This window comes from Vigna unguiculata, chromosome 3 (genome assembly GCF_037176805.1).
Source record: "Vigna unguiculata cultivar grain cowpea cultivar isolate G323 ecotype 2 chromosome 3, ASM3717680v1, whole genome shotgun sequence".
NCBI classification, from domain to species: Eukaryota; Viridiplantae; Streptophyta; class Magnoliopsida; order Fabales; family Fabaceae; genus Vigna; species Vigna unguiculata.
In genome coordinates this window covers 1,816,696-1,839,984 of record NC_140794.1, presented here as the reverse complement: position 1 = coordinate 1,839,984, position 23,289 = coordinate 1,816,696, and the positions used below count along the sequence as shown (strand labels likewise).

The 23,289-nt window shown below is 29.4% G+C and overlaps 4 protein-coding genes across 4 annotated transcripts; 1 reads left to right on the top strand and 3 right to left on the bottom strand.

Annotated features, from left to right (window-relative positions):
• Nucleotides 1-4,981: 4,981 nt before the first annotated feature.
• Nucleotides 4,982-5,359, top strand: LOC114178243 (uncharacterized). The gene has a single exon (XM_028064043.1). The coding sequence runs from the start codon at nucleotides 4,982-4,984 to the stop codon at nucleotides 5,357-5,359; it is 378 nt and encodes a 125-aa protein (XP_027919844.1).
• Nucleotides 5,360-9,172: 3,813 nt separating this feature from the next.
• LOC114178238 (agamous-like MADS-box protein AGL61) lies at nucleotides 9,173-9,778 on the bottom strand. The gene has a single exon (XM_028064034.2). It carries the CDS (start codon nucleotides 9,776-9,778, stop codon nucleotides 9,224-9,226), a length of 555 nt encoding a protein of 184 aa, XP_027919835.1. The 3' UTR covers nucleotides 9,173-9,223.
• A 4,782-nt stretch (nucleotides 9,779-14,560) lies between these two features.
• On the bottom strand, nucleotides 14,561-15,505 carry LOC114174982 (agamous-like MADS-box protein AGL29). The gene has a single exon (XM_028059724.2). The coding sequence runs from the start codon at nucleotides 15,351-15,353 to the stop codon at nucleotides 14,814-14,816; it is 540 nt and encodes a 179-aa protein (XP_027915525.1). The 5' UTR covers nucleotides 15,354-15,505; the 3' UTR covers nucleotides 14,561-14,813.
• Nucleotides 15,506-17,920: 2,415 nt separating this feature from the next.
• Nucleotides 17,921-22,957, bottom strand: LOC114175075 (NADP-dependent malic enzyme-like). The gene is made up of 20 exons (XM_028059834.2): nucleotides 22,913-22,957; nucleotides 22,317-22,642; nucleotides 21,750-21,870; nucleotides 21,595-21,669; nucleotides 21,100-21,251; nucleotides 20,911-21,016; nucleotides 20,747-20,812; nucleotides 20,549-20,644; nucleotides 20,394-20,465; nucleotides 20,213-20,296; nucleotides 20,050-20,148; nucleotides 19,784-19,831; nucleotides 19,624-19,677; nucleotides 19,426-19,524; nucleotides 19,259-19,348; nucleotides 19,096-19,173; nucleotides 18,899-18,973; nucleotides 18,715-18,805; nucleotides 18,297-18,425; nucleotides 17,921-18,217 (listed from the first exon to the last, which is right to left on the bottom strand). Exons 1-20 carry the CDS (start codon nucleotides 22,940-22,942, stop codon nucleotides 18,129-18,131), a joined length of 1,980 nt encoding a protein of 659 aa, XP_027915635.1. The 5' UTR covers nucleotides 22,943-22,957; the 3' UTR covers nucleotides 17,921-18,128.
• Between the last annotated feature and the right edge of the window lie 332 nt (nucleotides 22,958-23,289).

The window sequence follows — 23,289 nt, the reverse complement described above, 5'->3', positions numbered from 1 at the left end:
ACATTTCAAAATACTGTAATGTTATATTATGTTCAAAAATATATATTCTGTATTATATGTTTTGAAAGAATCTAGTGAAAATATATTCCGAAATATAGAAGTTAAAATATATTTGTTAGAAACATTCTGAATTATATATTTTAAAATATTTCTAAATTTAAAAATATATTCTCAAATATATAATCGGATATGCATTCCAAAAAATATATTTTGAATTATAAATTTAAAAAATAATTTAAAATTTAAAAATATCTTTGATGATTCTGTACTTTTTTTAAGATATAGAAAGTTATAAATCGTAGTCATAATGTGCACAACGGAAATTATTGGATCTACTTTGATTAAATTCATGTATACTTGATATAAAGGAGACAAAATTTAAGGTAAAATAACCTTAACTTAACTTTGATTTATCAAATTTTTTAATTAAGTCTTACTTAATTAAAATTTTATTAATTGTATTTTTGGTGCTAGTAAAAAAATACAATAATATTTCACTTAAAAAATATATTAATTAATTAAAATTGAACATTTTAATTTAATCAATAATATTTTATCGTTCAACAAAGACCGAAACACTCATTATTGTGTGACTCTAGAGGTTCACTACTAAAATTGAAAATAAATTAACTTATTAATCAAGGTTGACATCTAACAACATTTTTTAATGACAGGATATGATGAAATATCTTTACTTTAGAATCACTAGAAGATTAATATAATATTTTTTTCATATTTACATCTCTATGTTAACTCTAAAAACTATGAGAAAATTCCATATTAACAACCAATTTCAGTGAGAAAAAAATGTTAGTCGCTATAGTGACTAATTTAGATATCAATTTACGAGATAAAAAATTATTAGTTACTATTACGAGTAAAAAATTATAATTAGTCTCTAAATTGGTCTCTAAAATTTAACTACAAAGGTTTTGACGAATTAGTTTATAAATTGGTCACTAAACATTAGCTACCAAGATTTTAGCTACTAGAGAAATTAATTTATAAATTAATTTTTAATTAATTAATGACCAGTTATAATTTTTTATTCATAATATTGACTATTTTAGTAAGCAATAATATTTTATTATATAAATTGATATTTAAATTATCATTATAGCGACTAACAATTTATGTCATTAAAACTTATTATTTATTTTTTTTTTGTGGTGAAAATATGGTATAACTTTCAAATTCTAATAAGTAAACACATAATGAATGACTTAAGAAACTATTTTTTTTTTCATTCATTAATATTGTGACCAAGATATTTATTTATATGAAACTCAAACTCATTACTAAGAGTTGATGGATTGTTTATTGGTCGATCATTAATCTCACAAGAATTTAGTCTTGTCCAATAATCATGCAACTAACATCACAAAGTGTTAGATGTCTGATATCACAGTATAATAAATAACTTGTTAATTTTTATCATAATATATATTTCTTCAAAAAAGAAATTTCATTGACAAGATAATCTTAATGTAACGTCCCATTTAATTAATAAGCGTAATTAAAAGAAACGTCACACACAAATAGTACAACAACGCAGTCCTGGAGTCTTAAACACACCTCTACAATCCTAGGCACACTACGATGCCAAAAGAAAACTAGATACAAGACTAACGGAAGAAAAAATAGAGTATTAAAGATTAAAGCAATACATGGGTGGCCATAGCCCTAACAAAAAGCCCAACAAGAAAATCAAGTCCAGCCTAAGTAGATTATGCAACGGAATCATCTCTCCCTGGTTGGCCACGAGAACCTCTCGCATCTGCTCCGATCAATAAATTGATGATCATCGCAAAGGTAGAAGGATAACATACAAGGCATTCAAACAAGAAAGGAAAAGCTAGAGCCAAAAAGATTTCATCAATACAATCAAATATACTTTCACAGTCCAATATCTATATATCAACCAAGCATGTTATGACTTTTCAATCAATACACTAAGACTCGACTCGACTCATTCGGATACATATAACTTGGTCGGATTCAGCGGATGCTTGTACTTGTGGTGGATACCTCTGCTCACCCCCGAGCTGTGTGTCACAAGTGTTACAATGAATCAATTCCCTCACGCACAATGTTAGCGCTTAATGAGTTTCAGGCCTCCTGCTACTCTCACCACATGAGTCAGTCCGCTCTAAGTGAGACTAACTGACTCTTTAGAGTGTCAGGATGCGATCCTTACCTTGAATCCTTACCAAGTTATATAGATGGGACACCACCATGGACACCCACTAATAGGGGCCATGGAATTACGTCCCGACCACTGAAGCACGACCCTGAAGTCCCACCTAGAGACTTCAAGGAATTACGTACTGATCACATATCAAACATATACAAACAACCAAGTAATAGATACATATATCATGCATGGGAACCTCATACCAACATTCGTAACCAACCCTCATTAATCATATGTTGAATCAATACCAACTCGTTATTCCCAACCATGAGTAAAGTGCTTCTTCTCATACCAAAACCATGCCACTGGATTACCAACCGTCATGTCCATTGTTGCTCATGTCAAATTCGTGACCACACACACACACACACACACACACACACACACACACACACATATATATATATATATATATCCAACCTCTCATGTATAATTCATATAAAGATCATGCCAAACTCACAATTCACCATTAAGCCATCATACAATAATTCAAACCAGCACAAGCTAAACATCAAAGCACAGAGGGAAACCAACTCAGGATGCATTCTCACCCAGCTCTTCACAAAGGCTGGAGGGTCTCGCTCAAGCGAGAAGGACTCTCGCTCAGGCGAGCTCCCTTCGCCCATGCGAGAGCTCGACACACACAATAGCGACCTTTGCGCATTCTCGCTTAGGCGAGACTCCCCTCGCCTGAGCGAGACACTCGCTCGCTCAAAACTAAGTTGGTCGCCTAAGCGACCCCTTGCGTAAAAAGGTCTGGGTGAACCTCTGCTCATCTCGCCTAGGCGAGACAGGCTCTCTTGGGCGAGATTATCAGATCTCGCCACTGTTTTCCTGCGACAGCCATTCATACCAAGCCAAACTAACATACTAAAACATTCCACGCATTCAGAACCTCATATCAACCATAGAATCTTAGCACAACAGCAAGAACAACAGGAAAAACGAATAGATGATTAGGTTCTAGCTTCCCTTACTAGAAAGGGGTTTGTACGACACTTCGACACTGAACCACAGAGCACAACAGCTCTAGAACCAGACTCGCAACTGGAAACAGCGAACAGAAACAGATTATTACAGGGACTCCAACTGTGACCACGAAACTAGACTAGAGATGGCGATAGGAGTTAAAGAACACTTACATGAGCGGAATCAAGGTCAAGCCAAAGCGAATCTGAGAGAATTTTGGAACCCTAGCAGAGGAAGGCGACAATAGCTCTAAGGAGGTGAGGTTTCTATTTTTACGAAATGTGAGTACAAGTTAGGGTTTGGGGCAGATTAGATCTATTTTCCCCTTTGAGCCAGCCCTAAGGCCTAATAGTTAGGGGCAACCTTAATAAAAATGGCAGAACGAAAAGTGGGTCTTACACTTAAACATCAAGAAATTTTCATTTACTCTAAATGAACATATTTATATATATATATATATATATATATATATATATATATATATATATATATAAAATTTAAAAAAGTAAAATCTTTTAATCTTTATACGCTAAAAATCACTATTCATGTATTAATATGGCCAGATCAATGATGTCGTATACTTAATAATACTATAATAAAAAACAATTGAAGTTAAAACTATATAAACTTATTTCTTGTTATTATAATCTTTATTATAATAATAATTCTTTAATCTTAATCATGAACCTTATCATATTTATTCTATAAATATAACAATAAAATTAATAATAATAATAATAATAATAATAAACTTAATTTTATTATTATTAACCTAACAAATTTGATCGTCCGCATACGTCAAATCCATAAATATTAGGAGCCTCGAATAGCGCGGGCCAGTAAATAATGATTTTAGCTTCATTTTATATAATTTTTTTTCCTTCAAATAAAAAAAACAGTCTTAACTTATTTTAAATTATGTCTATGTTGACCACCAAGTGGCTGTTGATAATTGAGTCACTAGGGCTTGAATCTACGCTCTTATATATTAATTCTATAAACCATTAATAATTGATTATTTAATATAAAATTCTTAGAAAAGATTTACCAAAAAAAATTAAATCATAAGAAATTGATTATCTTTTCAATAAAACTATAAGAATTAACAAATTAAGTTAAGCAAAATAAAATTATCATTGCTCTACTTTATGCACAAAATTAAAATCGGTCTGGTCTTTCTTAATTACGGAATTCCTAAGTTCCCATCTGGTGAAAGAAAATTGTAATCTTGAGACCTAATAGTGCGGCAAGACTCTTGCTTAATTCACCCACAGTAGTTCTAAAGTCCTCTCAATTATGCTATTATGATAATGTCTTGAATTTTATAAGCCAAAAGAAAATATTATTGAAGGGATCATTTATTTTTTCTTTAAATTATAAAAATGTAGGGTAGACAAAAGTAAAACATTTGACTTAACATGAGAAATCTAATTCATTTTAAATCCAGGTCATTATAAAAAAAAAATAGGAACAAATTATCAAATCTTGTATTATTTATTTCTGTCGTCAGCTATGCGCGTAAAATATGAATGACTTACAATAAAAGATATTTTATGATGAATATGTCAATCATTAAAAAAATATATAAACAAAGAAGAAAATGTGAAATGGATAATAACACTGTTATAAGGTGACTATCAATCAAAATCAAAATTATAATAAATTATTAAAAAAAATTGAATAGATTTATGAAAGCGCAACTGTTCAAAGACCCAATCAGTCAATAAACAACCATAGATATGAAAAAGGAAAAGGAAAAGTAATCTTAGAGGGTGAGATATATATAGGTGATTGAGTGTATAGTATTGAGGTCGTGCAATGGATAACAGCAACGTTAACCATGAGATTTCAGAGAACAGAGACCATATTGCGGTGATGCTGCTATCGCCGGCGTTAATGGTGAACAATTTCATAGACCTGGGTGGTTTTGATCTGGACGAGGCTCTTGCGGTGGTGGAGGGAGAGTCAGGGTGTGTAGTGGCAGCGTGCGAGAGCTACGTGTCGAAGTTGCCGACAGTTAACGAGGTGAAGAGGGATGAGGTTTGCGCCGTTTGCATGGAGAGGTTCAGCCGGCGCAACGAGGAAGGAGAAAAGAAGCGAGTCCCCTGCGGCCACGTGTACCACTCAAGCTGCATCACCATCTGGTTGGAGCACTGCAACTCCTGCCCCCTGTGCCGCCGCCGTATCTTATTCTAAGTCCAATTTTGCTTTCCTCTTCCTTTTCTTATTCTTTAGTCAACCTTTTTCTCAAATATATAATGTACTAATCAAATAATGTATTCTCGATTTGAACATTCAAATACAAATTTCTGAAATTTATCTTATTGAATGTCGTGTATATATATATAATGATAATAATCTTTTATAGATCGTATTTTAATGTTATATAAATAACGATTGTATGTAATTAAATTTAATTGGTAGTTATATTTAATAGAAAACTAAATTTCAAATATTAATATTTTTTATGCGTGTTCACAACTTTTTTATTATGCTGTCTTATAACTTCTTATAAATATGTATTAATGTAATTTTATTTATTATATACAAATAAGATAATTAACATTGTATATAGTATATGTATAATAAAAAAAGTTTATTTTTTTATCCTGAATTTAATAATATTTTTTAAACACACTAAATTTTAAATAATTTATTTTTTGCCATCTGATAAAATTTCAGTAGTGTTATAAATATTCGAAATACACAAAATAAAAGTCATCATCGATTACATTCAAGTATGTATTTAAACAACACAATATGGTTCAAACCTAAAATTTATCAAATATAAAATTTCAAAAATAAAATTTCAAAATTATCAAATCAACAATTCAAAATTTAATACAAATAATTATTTGTGCTAAATCTCAGATATAAACTAAAGTTCACTCAATTTACATCTAAAATTATAATTTAAATAACTTAAAAACATAATATAAACTAATAAAATAATTTTACCATATTTTTTACATCATCTAAAATTATATTTTCTATAAATTTTGACATCTAAATTAATATACATGCATATAAAAACAAATTTAAAAAAGTTCAAATACAAAATCATAAAATTCACATTTAAGAAAAACGAGACAAACAAATTAGACATTCATAAATAATTATAGTTAAATTTTCCTAAAAATAATTAGGCACATAAACTAAACCTTGTAGAAAAATAATTGAAAAAAGTTAGATGTTTCCATACAGATGCACGTGAGAAAGAGAAGAAAATATTATTTGAACTACCCTAAACCAACCATCACAAAAAAGAATATAGGACAAAAAGTCAAGACAATTTAGTAATGTTATATTGGATGTAATGACAAATCTCTTGAATTATGCGAGGATATATAAATCTGTACCACAATTTCTCTTAAATTAACTAAAACAAATTGCCTCGATACTCACATGTCCATCTGCTTCAAAAGTCTTCTAAGCATTAACAAACACTACGTTAGATTAAAATAACAATAACAAAAAAGAAATACGTTCGATTAAAAAAAAAGAACCACATTAGATTAAAATAAACGACTAGAATTAACAAAAATATTAGTATAAGTTTGAATTGATCATAATGTATGTGATACTTCGAACTTTATTCACCGTAATACTGTTAACTATTAATTATTGTAATCACATACATACACACAAATAAATTATATATATATATATATATATATATATATATATTCCATTGAATTTTGATTTAATTCTTTTTATAAAATACTTTGTTATGAAAAAATTTGTTATAAGAAATTATTATCAATTTTATTTAAAATATTTTGTATAAAATATTATTCGCAAAAAATAAAATTATAAAATATACTTATGAATTTTATAGTTTTATAAAAAATAATTATTCACACAAAAATTACTTCACAATTAAAATTTTTAGAAAAAATGATAAAAATAGTCTTTTCTTACAATTTTTTAATAAATTTATAAAAAAAATTCTATTTAATATGAAAATTTCTAATAATATATATATATATATATATATATATATATATATATTTATATATATTTTTCAATTAATTTAGCATTTATATATTATAATGCTTTAAACTTTGTCACCACAAATAATTGATAAAATAAAACATTTTCTTCATATGCTATTAAGTATTTAATATGATATATAATTAACAGTAATAATTTTATGAAATATATTATGTTTATTAAACTTATCAAATACATTGTATTAACATCTTTTTATTTTATTAAGTTTTATTTTACTTTAAACTATTGTTAAATAATAGTAAGTAGTAAATTTATTAAAAATACAAGATATTAATACAATATTAATTATTAAATTTAATATATTTACTAATATGCTGTTCATATTTTTAAGAGATATAATAATTATGAAATTAACATATATGATTAACTGCAGTCATTGTACTTTTAAATATAATATACAGTTTAATTTAATAATTTTATGAAATGTAATGTATTTATTAAATTTTACAAAGATAATATAACAAACTAGGCATTTATGGTTTTAATTATTGTTTTATAATAATTATGATTAAATAGTTGTAATTAATTAATTTATTAAAAAATGTATTACTGATACATTTCTACATTTAATATATTAAATATATTATTCCATTTAATTATTACATTTAATGTATTATTGAATTCATGAAATAGTATTATTTAATAAGTTAAAGAATATATTCAATAATATATTTATTGTATTAAATACAGTAATGTATTAACACTATATTACTTAATAAATTCATTATTACTCTTATTTTTGTAATGAATTAGTCCTAAATTTCTCTCATTATTTCCTTAAAGTTTTAAATTGTTTTGAACGTCCCAGATCTAACCATCTTTTAACATGGGTGATAGAATTTTAGGAAGATTAGAGCTGAGTCATTTTCCATTATTTGAATTACTAGTGTAGTAATATAATAGGATAACGCATCATATTACATTTTTTTTCTATTTGAAACTTTAATATTTATGTAAAATTGCTAGTTTATTATATTTTCTTTGTCAAAGTCTTTGTTTTCAAAGAATCTTTGTTATATCTCATGAAAATTGCATAAAAGGTTTCGATGAGAGTTTGATTCATTTTTAGCGGGTGAAAATTAACATAACAGATAAAATAAAACGCAAAAATAAAAAAATGATTGAAAATTTTGAACCATAGTTATATTCATATACATTGCATATTATCTCTTCTCTATCGGTTAAAACAATGCCAACACCTGGTTACATGTTAAGGATTTAGAGAAACAAAAATAATGTATATTCATATAGGAAAATAATATATAAAATAATTGATATCTGGTGCAAGAATTTTTAAATTGATATAGAAAGATCAAACAAATAACTGAGAAATGCTATAAATAATAAAAATAAAAATGAGATAACTGTTAGTATGAAGACAAATAAGCATTCAAAAAGAGGACAACATAAATAACAAAGACAAATTTTAAGGCTTTGATCCATCGAGAAGATAGGAAAAAATTTGAGATAAAACATATCAATAATTTGATAAACTAAATGCACTAATTATATAATTAGTAAAGTAACCTTAAATTATTAAGAATAAAATGCGTACTCTAGTTAAAAAGTTTTATGAAAAACTACTATTTTTAAAATTTTGAGTTTACAATTATCTTAGATGTAATGTAATATTAGTTGACAAGATCATCCAATATAGACATCTTCATAGTGAAAAAATGTCTGATTATATTGTTTAGCTATCTCAGGATTTGTCAGAATTTGTATTCTTATTTGAAGAAACAAAAAGGAAAATCACCACTTAGATCAATAATGCTTTTCATGATATTCTCAACCTTACTATATTCTTTCATTATCCAATACAATGAGATCTCTTGTAAAAAACATTCAAATTGGAACAAGGTAAAATTTAGTAATCAGTAATAGATAAAATTCTTGAAATCAACCTTAACATAGATTCTGCAAACATAAATAACAACCATTTCACACACAATATTATTTTTTTCAACCAACAACACACTGGGAACAACACGGTTTAGGGTTAAGGAACCAACCCAAACGAGAACATAATTTTGATGCTACAACGCATCAATTCTTTCTTCTTTTTGCAGTTACTTGTTTTGTTATTCCAATCACAGGTTCTTTTGCAAGAAGCAACATATACTCCGACACTTCAATGGCATCAAGATAGTCCTCCACCTTACGCTGAACCTTTAGGTATGAACGTTGCAATTGTTTGTTGAGGGTAACCTTAGTAACATCTTGTTGCTTCTTTCTCCTGTCAAGTTCAATAGCCTTCTTATGTTCCTCGCTTATTTGAGTTTGAACACCACACAATTCTTGATTCAGTGCATCTATGTTGTCAGCATTAGATGAATCATTTCCTTCGACAACATTTGGTGTGACAGCAACATCTGATGCACTTTCTTGTTGCAGAAACTTGTCTGCAACAGCATCAACACTTGGGTGCCCAAAAGAGTAAGGCTTGTTCCCAGGAGAAAACACAACAATAGCAACTTCAGCTCCACACAGAATTGATAATTCGTTTGCTTTTTTGAACAAACCTGTTCGACGCTTCGAAAATGTCACTTGTTTGGTGTTGGGGTCCTTCACTTCCGTAATCTCAATCTTTCGACGACCCATGATTCAAGAACAAAGCTTTAAAAAGAAAGAAAAGTTATTGGGGAGCCATAAACAAAAGAGAGGTTATTAGAAAGGTTTAGGCATATGATATCACTCCCACACTTCTTTATTTATACACACTCTCGTGAAAATTATCAATATTTTTAATATATGAAGTTTTTTATATTTTTTATTCTTATTATTGTGCATAAGGAAAGTGTTTTAATATGTTTTATACTTTCTAATTTTGTGAATCTGACGCTATATATATCAACAATTTTGGCTATGAACTTCCTTATTAGATGGTACTGGTATTAAATAGCTATGTTGAAAACTATATATGGTTTCTATATTTGCTAGATATTACTGTAAGTTTTAAAAGAAAATTTTATTCTTTGGTCATAGTTGCCAACTTTTTTTTTCTAATATCCTCTTAAATAGTGAGTTGTTATGTATATTACGTGGATAACAACTAGTTTATTTTGCGAAAATAGGAGCTCTATAGTAAGAACTATTGTTGAATTTAAAACTTATTCGATACAAATTTTAGTGGAAAAATAATTTTTTAAAACGATTTTTTTGTACAAGTTATAATCTACACTCACTACAATAAGTGATGCGTTAGCAGAATTATAAATAATATAATAATTATATCAGTTAGAGTTATAATCGGTCTAGAAAGTAGATACAATGACATCTTTTAATAAAGAAGAAAATTCTCTATACTAATTCTAGTTATATTCGATATAAAAAGTTGACACGATAAAATATTTGTAATAAAAAAGAAAATTTTTTATATCGATTCTAGTTATAACTGATATAGAAAGTAATTATTTTATTTGTAAATATACAATGGATGACATTTTTAGGGATTTGAAAGCATATATCATCTCATTTTTCCAATACCTGGTCTTGATGTTGTGTGTCTTCTCTGGGTCAAAGTCATCGTTGGTGTCTTCACCATTGACGCATTATCGTCGATATGTCGCATCCCATCACTTTGATACAATAGTACTAAGGTATCCTAATATCTATATAATTATTCATATATAAGATCCAAGATTAAGGACTCAACATGATAGCCTTTATTGTATAATGTTAATCCATACAATGAAGTTGCTTATGTTAATTATTTTATTGATTTTAGTTATTATAATATTTTATAGATGGATAACAAAGTTATCATCCAAAAAATATATTTTAAATGTAAAGCATAATCTATTTAAAATTCAATTAATTTTTAGAAAAAATAATATTGAATAAAACTAGTTTATTAAGTATTCTTTAGAAAAGAAGAGAAATCAAGTTGTATAGTAATGTAAAATTTTATAGTATCATCCAATTATAAATAGCGGTGTGTACAAAGATACTCAGCTAGGTTAAATTGCAAACTTATGAATATACCATTTAAGTATCTAGGTACACCGGTATGGGAAAAATTATTAGAAGTATAACGAGATTTCTTATGGAGACAGGATTATGAGGGATGAAAGATAGCATGTGTCAAATGAGAAACAATATGTAAAACAATATGGAGACAAACTTATGAAAAGATATTTTGAAAAAATATGGGTTATGGAGAGCACTAGATATAAACAAAGATGAAAGTTGTGACTCATTCTGGTGGAGGGATATGAAGAGAACTTGTTGGAAGAGACATGAGAGAAATTGGTTTAATAAGAGCATTAAGTGGAAAAGTCGTATAGGTGATAAAGTAAGGTTTTAGGATGATAATTGGTTAAGCGATTATCCTCTTAGAGAAAGATTTCATATAGGTTGTTGGAATGAAGGTATGTGAAAATGGAACCTCACATGGAGAAGAGAGTGATTTGAGTGAAAAAGATGTCCGGAAAGCAAAATAAGGAGTGAAGTAGAGAGTAAAACAATGGTTCCAAATGGAGAGGATGAATGGTTGTGGAATGAAGAGAAATCATATTTATATATAGTCAAATCAACATATGGGTTGTTACAAAATGGAATTAGGAGAAATGAATGATCTTTATTTGATCTATTATAGAGAACAAAAATCTTACCTACAACACAACATTTTGCACGGCGAATACTTACAAATAAGGGATAACTTACAAAAGAAATGTATTGTGATAGGGAGTGGAACTCATGTGTGAAACCTATGGTAAAACAGTTAATCGCCTATTTTTTACTTTAGTAGAAATCAAGTATATATTACATTATCTAAAGTTTCTACTTTATGTTCTCATTGATTTTTTCTTTTATTTATTGATAATAATATATGTAGTGTTTTCTCTCATTTGTTTACAAATTAGGGATAACTTACAAAAGAGAGGTGTTGTGGTAGGAAGTAGAACCCATTTGTGAAATCTATGATAAAATAGTTAATCACCTATTTTTTACTTTATTATAAAGTAAAGTTTAGAAGTACATGTTACATTATCTAAAGTTTCTACTTTATGTTCTCATTGATTTCTTTCTTTTATTTATTGATAATAATATATGTTGTGTTTTCTCTTATTTGTTTATTAAACATGCATATCAATGACATATGCATAGCTTTTGTGTGTACTTTTGGATATCACTGCTCTCATTTTAAGACTTTTTATGCATATGTATTGATGACTATTTTATAATAATAGATCTTTATAAAGTATTTTTTTAATCGCTTTAAACCTTATAAAATAAAATAAAATAAAAATAAAAAAGAGGGCGTTAGAGAAAAATATTTAATAATAATATTATTAATAATATATAAATAAACATGTATTAAAATATTAAATAAAATAGTTTAAAATTAACAATTGGATGATATGTTGTTTAGCTTGGCTAATGTTCTATTTATATTGGATGCAACAAAATATAGTTAAATTTATATATCTTTATAACTATAAAAGCTATTTAATATTAGCCTTACAATATTGTCTTCTCCATTGATAAAATTAAAGATATGATATACGACTAAGCACTATAAAAAAAATGTTCTGAATATTATCATAAAAAAATATAAATCGACTTTGATAGAGGTAAATTTGTCATACAAAAGTGATATAGCCTATGAACTACAATAAGACAAGAATGCTATATTATTGTTTTTACAAGGACAAATCGATTGAAGCACACCAATTTTTAAGTCTTCAACACAATCTCAATCCTCATATTCTTCTCAATCTCAATTATACGTAGAAATTGATTTACCATTTGAAGACAAATTTGGATCTGGCCCACTTGCCCACACAATATGATATGAGGGATAAATTGTTCCATATGATGATGGATCTGGCCCATTTGCCCACTTTCAAGCTTGGTACCATGGTTTGTACTCTTTTATATATGATGAGAGCTTGGAAATAAGAAATAAAGATATTCGACAAGGGAAGGATGACAAGACAATAAAAAAGTTAAAAAAACTATGATACATAACAATTTTTGTAGTTATTTATTTTTTAAGCATGTTGGGAACCATCTCAATATAATAAAGAAGTTATAACTTTCCTCACTTGTTATCATTTGTAATGTCAATCAAAGTAGGTCTATCACTCCTTCAATGACTTTGTTTTGCTTCTTTACCATTTGTAGGAAATTTTCTTGAATTTTTTACTTACGTGTTTGAGTTTTGAACTTTTAAGTAATAAGATCTAATCTTGAAGTTTCTTTTGCTGTAATTTGATCATGAAAATTTGTTTTTAAATTACCTATTCAACATTTGGATTTAAGATATCTTATGTGCCTTGAAAAAGAAGAATTATCTCACTATCTTACCTAAAAAACATTTTTACTTCACTAGCCTTATCTATACATATCAGATTTAAATTATCTTTTAAACTAATTTATAAAACATTTTTTTATATGATTTCTCTACATTTTTATCTTGAATGTGTGTATAGTTAATTTATCTTAAAAGATTAATTTCGTTTATTTTTCTTTCTTAAAAGTTATGAAAAAATTTATCTGAATTAATATTAATTACTCTTTAACGGTCACAATATATGCTTCCAGTCCTTTGAATAGATACTATATACCAAGTAAGTTCTATGAAACAAAATAAATCCATTCTCATATAACTTGAAATTCTTACACTTTAGAAAATAGTATCACCAACTTGTTATTACAAGAAATTTCTCATGATAATATTTATTGTAATGTAAATGTAAACATGAGTTGCACATTTGATAAAATAACATATATAAAAAAAATCTTTAAATTTAATGTCTTATAATTTTGGGTTAAGTATAATTTTAAATTCACTTATATAATTTATTTATGGTCCATTGTAAATATATACGATTATTTTATATTAATAAACAACATCTGCAATCATGACAATCATAACTTTAGAAGACATCAAACCAAACCTATTAATGAACATGATTTACCTGTCAACACATACCAATCTTTACCAACCCCTCTTTTGATTAAATAACAATATATATACTAATTAAAAAGTTTTATCAATTAATATTTTATTAATTAACTTCTATTTTTGTAATGTTTAATTTAAAACTATATTAAATGTAACGTAATTAATATGGGCTGGCGTTGTTAAGATTATTCAATTAATACACACTTATCTCTACCAAAAGAGTGCTCAAAGATAGCAATAACACAGTAAGAAAATCTTAGTTATCTCAGAATTTGCAACAGTTTTTTTTTTTTTTCATTACTTGAAGAAAAAAAAAGAAGTCACATCAAAATTCTAGATTTGAATGTTCCACTGGTTTTTAAAAACTGATATTTTCTATACGATTTTGCTTATATTCTCTACACCAAAATTAAAACTGTATTATTCCATTACTAATTCAAGGCATACCAGATTTATTCAGAAAAAAAAAAAAAACATATTAATCGATCTCAACAAATCTAAACCAAGTGAATTTATCGAAAGGGACAGAATTCTTGAATACTTGATGCTTAATATGATTAAAATCCATAAATTTACTAAATTGATTCTTGCATACGATTAATAACAACACGAACACAATAACTATAGAGAGTTTATTTGTTACTCTTTGATATACAATATTATTTTCTCAACAAACACTCTTTTACATAAGAGATGCAAAGATAATTTTGATGGTACTGAGTATCAATTCCTTCTTCTTCTCTTGCAAATTGGTCGATTTGATATTCCAATTACAGGTTCTTTCGCCAGAAGCAACATACACTCTGAGACCTCAATCGCATCAACATAATCTTCCACCATACGCCGGAGCACAGGTGAATTCTGCAATTCCTTATTTTGGGCTTCTGAAGTTTCTTGTTCTTTCTCTCTCTCGTCAAGTTCCGTAGCCTTCTTTTGTTCCTCGTTTATGTGAACTTCAACAACAGATAACTGTTGACGTAACCTCTCAATGTCATCAACTTCATCATCGGGTGCGTCATTTTCTCGTACGTAATTTGACGTTGGGTTCTTCCGAAGAAATTTGTCTGCAACAACATTAACACTTGGGTGGCCAAAAGAGTAAGGCCTTTTCGCAGGAGAGAACATGACAATAGCAAGTTCTGCACCGCACTTTACAGACAAGTCGTTTGCTTTTTTGAACAAACCTGTGCGGCGCTTTGAGAATGTAACTTGTCTGTCGTTGGGATCCTTCACCTCTGCGATATCAATCTTACGACGACCCATAGTTGAAGAAGAAGATGGCTGAAAGAGAAGAGTTCTTTTATTAGAAAGGTTTTTGCTTTTTTGGGATCATTGATCCCCACACTTCTTTCTTTTTATACTCCCTCAAATGTTACAAAAGTTTCTAATATTGAAACTGCAGTTTCTGATGACTTTTTTCGTGTACATGTGGAAGGGTTCTAATATATTTTTCATTTTTATTAAATCGTTAAGGTTTAAATACGTTTTTTTCCTAAGTTTGAGTGAATTTTGAATTAATTTTTTTTTGAAATTTTATATCCATTTGATCATTCATTTTTAAATATATGTAGATTTAGTCTTTTTTATTAAGTTTTGTTAAGTTTATTTGACATTTTAAACGTATTTTATGATAATATTTGAGTTAAAGTTAAAGTAAAGAGTGTCAAACGAGGTAAAAAATTCAAATACTATAATGAAATGCGCTTCAAACGTTAGATAAATTTAACAAAATTTGGTTAAAATAACTAAATTCACGTATTTTTACAAAATGAATGACTAAATTGATAAAAAAATTTAAAAAATGACTAATTTCAAATTTCACTTAAACTTCAAAAATAAAAACATATTTAACCCTTAATTTAATAAGTCTGGTGTTAAAATACGCATAAATCTTTCGATTTCTTTGAAACAAAAATACAATTTCTATATTACTTCAAGAAATACCAATAATTATTTTATTTATTAATTTATTAGTGTTGTCTCAAATACTTATTTGAATTGGTCTGGATGAAAAAATATCGCATTTATACATTCTTATAAGAATAAAATAAATGAGAGAGAAGAAGAAGGTTTCTAAAATATATGTATTGGGTATTGTCTTTTATTTTGTAAAAATAACACGTTTATTAGGTAAGAGTTTGAATCTAAAACTGATATTAATTAGTTAGATGAAGTCAATGAGTTAAGTATTAAATAAAATATAAATTAAATTAATTGGTATCATTAAATGTCATATTTATTAAGTGTAATATATATTAAAATCACTAAATGCAATCAATGATAGTTTAATGCGTCATTAATATTTTTTGGTTCAAACGCATGGCGCATATATATATATATATATATATATATATATATATATATATATATATGTATGTATGCACACGTTTCTTATTTTTAATATTATTTTATGAAACCAGTTTGTGAAACATTTAAAACATAAAATTCAAATGCATATATTAACATATGGGTGTAAATTAATATCGTATTTCTTATGAAATATCCTTAAGTTCAACTAGATACTTAAAAATTTCTTAATTTCAATTACTATTGTTCATAAAATGTATTTTTGAATAATCAATTTATGAAAAAAATAAAACATAATTCAGTGCATATATTAATGTAGTATTCATATAATTATATAAATAAAAACATTTTTCTCAATATTTATTACATATTTTTATGGTAGTTATTACATTTAATAAATTATATATATATATATATATATATATAACTTATTTTTATAAGAATGCATATATGCAATATTTTAAAAAAATATAGTATTAAAATATAATTTACTTTGTAATATTTTAAGAAATATTATTTGAAAATCATACTTTTTTTAAGTCTTGATATTTTCTGTGGACTTGATAAAATGGTGGAATAGAAAATTTCAAATTGCAGACTTGCTTGTATTATCGATAAACATAATAAATACAAAACTGAAAGCTAATTTTCAATTAAAAAGAATAAATTGAATTTAAGAAGATGAAAAATTATATATTTTTGAATATTAATATTATTTTAGTTACTAATAGTCTTATTTTATTATTTATTATTTATTATTAATAAGGTTTTTTTTATCAAATTTTAATTATAATATTTATTGCTATTATTATTATCATAAATGAATAGGAGGGATAAAGGAAAAGTGGTTAATAAGTCAAGAATTTTAATAAATGCAGGAATAAATGAAAAATGTTCTAATCAATTATGTTGGTTTTCATAATGAATGAATACAATAGTTTCTATGCATACATGCTTTAGTCGAATGAATTTGATGGTCCTTAACGGGTTTTACTGACATGAACAAGAGAATTTGGATTGTTTGTTAAATTTTCTTTTTTGTTATCATGTATTTTCAAAATATAAGAGGATGAACACACTGCTTTTAATATTTTAAAATGTATTAAATTTTTTTTAAACATTAATATATTTGTATTTTTATTATGGAAAATGATATTTATTATAACAAAAATTCCAATAGAAAATCTGAATTCTGCATATCAAGTACTAAATTACTAAAACCACCCTTTACAAGATTATATTTTTAAATTATAAATTATTTTTTGTTACCATCTCTCTGAGTATTTGTGTGCTTGGTGCGAGGGTCTGCTAGTGTTGAATGAAAGAAATAGTGCCGAAGGTGCATGTCTGGTTTCTGATTTGTGATGAATAGAATAAGAGTAACCTGTGAGGTGCATGTGATTGTTGCAGTAAAAATTGAAAAACCAGAATGTTAGTGTTTTGGGAGAGTAGGAGAAAAATTGAGGGGGAGTTATGTGTTGAATGAAAGTGTTGTCTAAAGGAAAAATGCGAGAGGAAATATGTTTATTCTGTTAATGAAAGCCATAGAAGAGTTTCATATTATAGAGGTAGTAGTAGATGGTACAATAGGGTTAAAACAAGCCAAGATGGGTTACATAGTAGAAAAACACTAGTTTATGCATGAAATTGTTTATTCTTGAATACGCAGAAAAGCACAAAATACATCCTTGTTAGAACAAAAGGGCAAGAGTTCATAGAAGTTGTCCTGAATCACCTATAGTTGCGGTATACAGGGGTATACATGCAACTCTCAGCATACTTCACAAGATCCTGAGGTCGAGGAAGACGAGTGGCCAAGCCTACAAAAACAGTTGAAGCAGTTGATTAGTTTACAGGGAAATAAATGAGGATGAAAGAGCAAAGAGAATGAGCACACACCTAGTTCGTAGGCCTTGGCAGCAACATTTGCTGCTATATTGGCTGAGATTTTTCTGATATTAGAGAGTGGTGGGTAAATCAAACCATTTTTGTAGTTCTCCTCGCTCACTTGTGTTGCCAAGGCTTCAGCTGCACAATTCACAAGAATGTCAATGAGTTCATCATTCCATTCTCAGTTTTACATTATCTAAAAGCATTGTTTATGTGTAAGCACTGCTTATTACATGTCAAAAGATTTCAATATTTGATAGTTTTGGCTTGCGTATGTATAAAGTAAAAGGAGTCAAGAATATTGAAACAAAATGAGTTTCCGTTAAAACATTTCCTTCTCTACTATCTGCTTCAAAAGAAAGCAAGTACTCATCATCATCATCATGTTCATTGGATTTATCTAGCAAAATTTGTCACATTCACTTACAAGCTGCTAGAAGCATATCATCATGTACTCGAATAGCTCCTGAGATTACTAAACCCAAACCAAAGCCTGGGAAAATGTAAGCATTGTTGGCCTGAAATAACAAGGAAAGCATCAGATGCGAAGTTCTGCTGTTTAACAAATGAAAATAGAGAAGCGATAATGAATTTGGAGAAGACTTTGAAACCTGGCCAGAAGCATAAACTTTGCCCTTGTATTCGACAGGATCAAATGGACTCCCACTAGCGAAAATTGCACGACCCTTTTTTTGAAAACAAGGAGACAAATTAATATTCTTGCAAAATTGTACGTGAGTTGAGCATAATTTGCATAAATAAATGCTTAACCAGGCCCAGAGAATGATGTGATTATCAGTCTTTTTACCTCACTCCACTGATAAGCCTCTTCGGCAGTACACTCAGACTGTGAGGTAGGATTGGAGAGAGCCAAAATGAGAGGTTTCTGCAAGTGGGCATGGAAGTGCAGTTCTTAAGTAAAATCATATATCTAAAAACTCATCCACAACAAGAGTGAGATTAGGTTTTACATCATTGTTTGAAGTCATAGCCTCAACCACTTCCTTTGTAAATGTTTTTCCCACACCAGAGGATCCAATCAAAACTGTAGGCTTGATAACCTGAAATGTGCAGTAATTAAGGAGAAGGACATATCTAAGGCAACCCATTGAAGACCATAAGAAAACATATCAAACACCTTGACTGCGTCTAGGAGACTGTTGACTGGCTCATGTTCATGAGCCCACGGCTTCTTGAAGTGTTGGAGTGAATTCTTCCGGGAACTAACAATTAAACCCTGCAACAGAATGAAAAAATGCTTTAGAAAAGTGTACAAAACTAAAATTTAATGAGCAGAGAAGATTTTGCTGCTGAAACTTGTCAAGCACTCTACTACCTTTGAGTCTACAAGCCATATCTTCTTGCGACTCTCTTCTATAGGTGCCTTAGTCTACCAGAGAAACAATTAGAAATACATATAGAACTATTAGCTGAATAAGTTGCTGAATTGAAATGAACTCAAGAAACCAGTGTTGCTGAATAAGTGACTAATTCACCTGCTTTGACATCTCCAGAGCTATTAGCTCTGCTATACCAGTTCCTGCCTGAAAGTGTGCAAACAATGAGTTAGACAAATTGATTTGTTAAGTAACAAAAAAATGGGCAATTGATGGCTTGTATTATCACCCTCAGAATGAAGATGAAATTTAGATAATGAAAAAAATTGAATGATTTATTCCTTTTAGTTGCTTCTCTCCACTTCCACAGCATGAAGCATAAATAACAAGTCAGAAAAAAGAGGAAAAACAGAAAATGGTCTTACTTCTCCAGCACCGAGAAAGAGGAATCTGTGCTCAGGTAAGGTACCACCAATGAGCTTCAGGGCTGCTACAACACCAGCTAGAACAACAGATGCAGTACCCTGAAACAACACATCAACAATTAATATTCCATACATAGATGCCTGATTTTGCGAGACAAAGTACCTGTATATCGTCGTTGAAAACAAGATGTGTTGTACCATATTTAGCAAGCAACTCAAAAGCATTGTGATTTGCAAAGTCTTCAAACTGCAATAATCATTTGAAGTTCAAAGAATGAGGCATAATAATTGAAGAAAACAGGTTTAGAAGCTACATAAACCATGCATAGAAAATTTGTATTGACCTGTACAAGAATTTTTTCTCCGTAATTTTGCTTCACAGCAGTCATGAACTCATCCAGAAGGTCATAATATTCCTAAAAAGACACCATTAAAGTTGCCTAAGATCAAAACAAGTTATTAACTGTACAACAATATAAGACATCTATCTCATACAAACCTGCCCAGTTGCCCTATTTTGTCTAAGCCCAATGTAAAATTCATCCTTCAGTAATGTCTCATTGTTTGTCCCCACATCGATAGTGACAGGCAAACACTGAACACAAATAAAATCAAATGAAAGGAGGAGAGGAAGAAATTAAGAAGACAAAACACAAACATCATATGTAACATGTAACAAATAATGGAAAATGCTTACAGCTGAAGGACGAACTCCTCCTAGTGCAGTGTACAAAGCCAATTTACCAACAGGAATCCCCATCCCCTGAAGCACAACCAACGTAATTAGTTATGTGTTCATCTACTTTCACATGTCTATAATTTCTGTGTAAATTAACAAGTTCAATTCCCCTTCATATGTACCTGACATCCAAGATCCCCAAGTCCCAAAATTCGCTCGCCATCAGTTACAACAATAACTTGAATACTCTTCTCAGGCCAGTTTTTCAAAACCTCAAGGACTTTACCCCTGCAAAGGGCCAACAACCTTACAACTATGCACCAAATGTGGCTGAAAGTTGCATACTAATGCAGGAAAATAAAGAATTATACTTTTCTTTCAAACTAATGTAAAGACCCTGAGGACGCCTGAATATGCTCCCATATTTCTGGCAAGCCTCACCAACAGTAGGAGTATATACAACTGGGAGCAATTCCTCGACATTATCAATGAGAAGTTTGTAAAACAGCCTTTCATTCCTCTCCTGTATGCAAGAACAAAATGCTGCGGTAGTTACCTCTCAGCTTTCATATCCTCAATATTTCAGTTCTCACCATATTGATATATTTTCTATGTTCTTGCAAAATTCAAGGGCATAGTGTATTTGCAGGGATATAGTTCAGGGATATAGTTCAAAGCACCACTAAGAGAAGAAAAGAGACCATGAAAGAAATAAATTACTATCCAGTATTTGCGAGGTTATACTGCCCTTCTTTTCAGCATAAAACTTAATATGAACAAAAACACCATGAATGAACAAGAGAACCTGAACAGGAACAAATCTTATGATGTTTTTTAATATATCTATGATGACTTGAAATTCTTGCCTGAAGTTCCATCATGGCCACGTACTTCTGCAAGGGAACCTCATATTGCCTGATGTTGTGCATCAGTTTCTTCTCCTGTGGAGAGTACAAAGAAACAATGAGACGAAAATAATACTCTCAGATTTTAAATAAAATTATTTTCAGAAGGCACAAACCTGAAGTAACTGAGTGATGACAGTGGGAGGTAGAAGTCCACGCAAATAGTGTGCATCCCTCTCTTTCTCAGTGAAAGCTAGCCCTTTGTTGTACTGTGGATCCCTTAGCAAAGAGTAACCACTGCATGTAGAACAAATTGCTCCAGAAACTCAGAAACCACAAATTCATATCAGATTCAGATCAGAGAGGTGTTTCTGTCAGAGTAAATAGTGCATGCAGCTCATAAAGGAACCGATTTTCATACAGATATCTAATCACACAACTTACTATATAGGGTAAATTCTTGATGTTACATTAATTATCTTAAAAACCATTCTAACATGAATTTTAATTGGTTTACCATGTAAATTTTTCTATGATAAAGAGGTTACTAAAATCAACCCAGTAGTGAGGGATAAAAGAAGCAAAATGGCAGAAAAGAAACCACAAGTTGACATACTTACATGAAATCCAACTCAATTTTAGAAACACTATATTGTTAATGATGAAACACAATATTAAGCATGAGCATATACACCACAAGTAATTGAACTCGTGAAGAAGTAAAATGCGTGTGTGAGTGGGACCTGGCAACTGAGATAGTCCATGGGGTGACAAGTTGGTCCTCGGTGGCGCGATCCTCGCCGTAGACATCCTCAACGCCACCGCTGACGGTGGATCTTGGGCTGAGGTCCAACACTGACTCTCCATCTCTCAGTGACTTAAGTATGCTCTCCATCTTCCTACCAATCACTTTCTTCTCTTCCCCTCCCTCGTCTTCTTCACCAGTGCTATGGATATTATTATGTTGACTAACCTTTGAGTTCACACGCAACACAACTTTCTCTGATATTTTCCTCTTTCCACCGCCACACCAACTAGAAATTCCCAAGTTTTTTGAGCACCCGTGTCCCTACTTCATAACGGTTAAATGTCAAACACAACAATTATGAAGAAAGAAGTCAAGGGAACACTGCACAATGCACATTCGTCAATATGTCATTTTCTATTCGAAAAACTATGTCAAGTCTCGTCTTCTGTGCTTTATCGTTACAATTTTACTACGTTTTGCAGATGGTTAACTCATGGTGACCATGTTGGAAATTTTCAAAATTTACCAAAAAACAAATAAAATAGGTGGAAAAAAAAAAGGAAACATCTCTGGTTGAGAGTCGTTAATTACCATTAAATTGGCTATGTTCAACGAAATCATACGAGGGAGAGAGAGAAAAAAAGACAAAGGCTTTGTCTCTGTTCGGCGATAGTAGACAGATGGAATTTCTAGATGACAATGTGGAATACGTGGCACTGTGTGGTCACAATTGGCTTGAGTAAGAGTTTTTGTCTTGTCTGATGTCACGTATTCTTGTTGGATAAAGGGGATTAGATAATGTTAAGAAAATTGTTACAGTAATATATTAGTTATGCTTTGTAACATGGTTGAAGAAAGGTGTCCAAATTAGAAGGAAACAATGGCTGTTATCAACAACACGTGCTTCATCGATAGGTGAGTTGTTTGTTCAAAAGAAGCAAGGGTGGGAATTTTAAAACTAAAGAGAA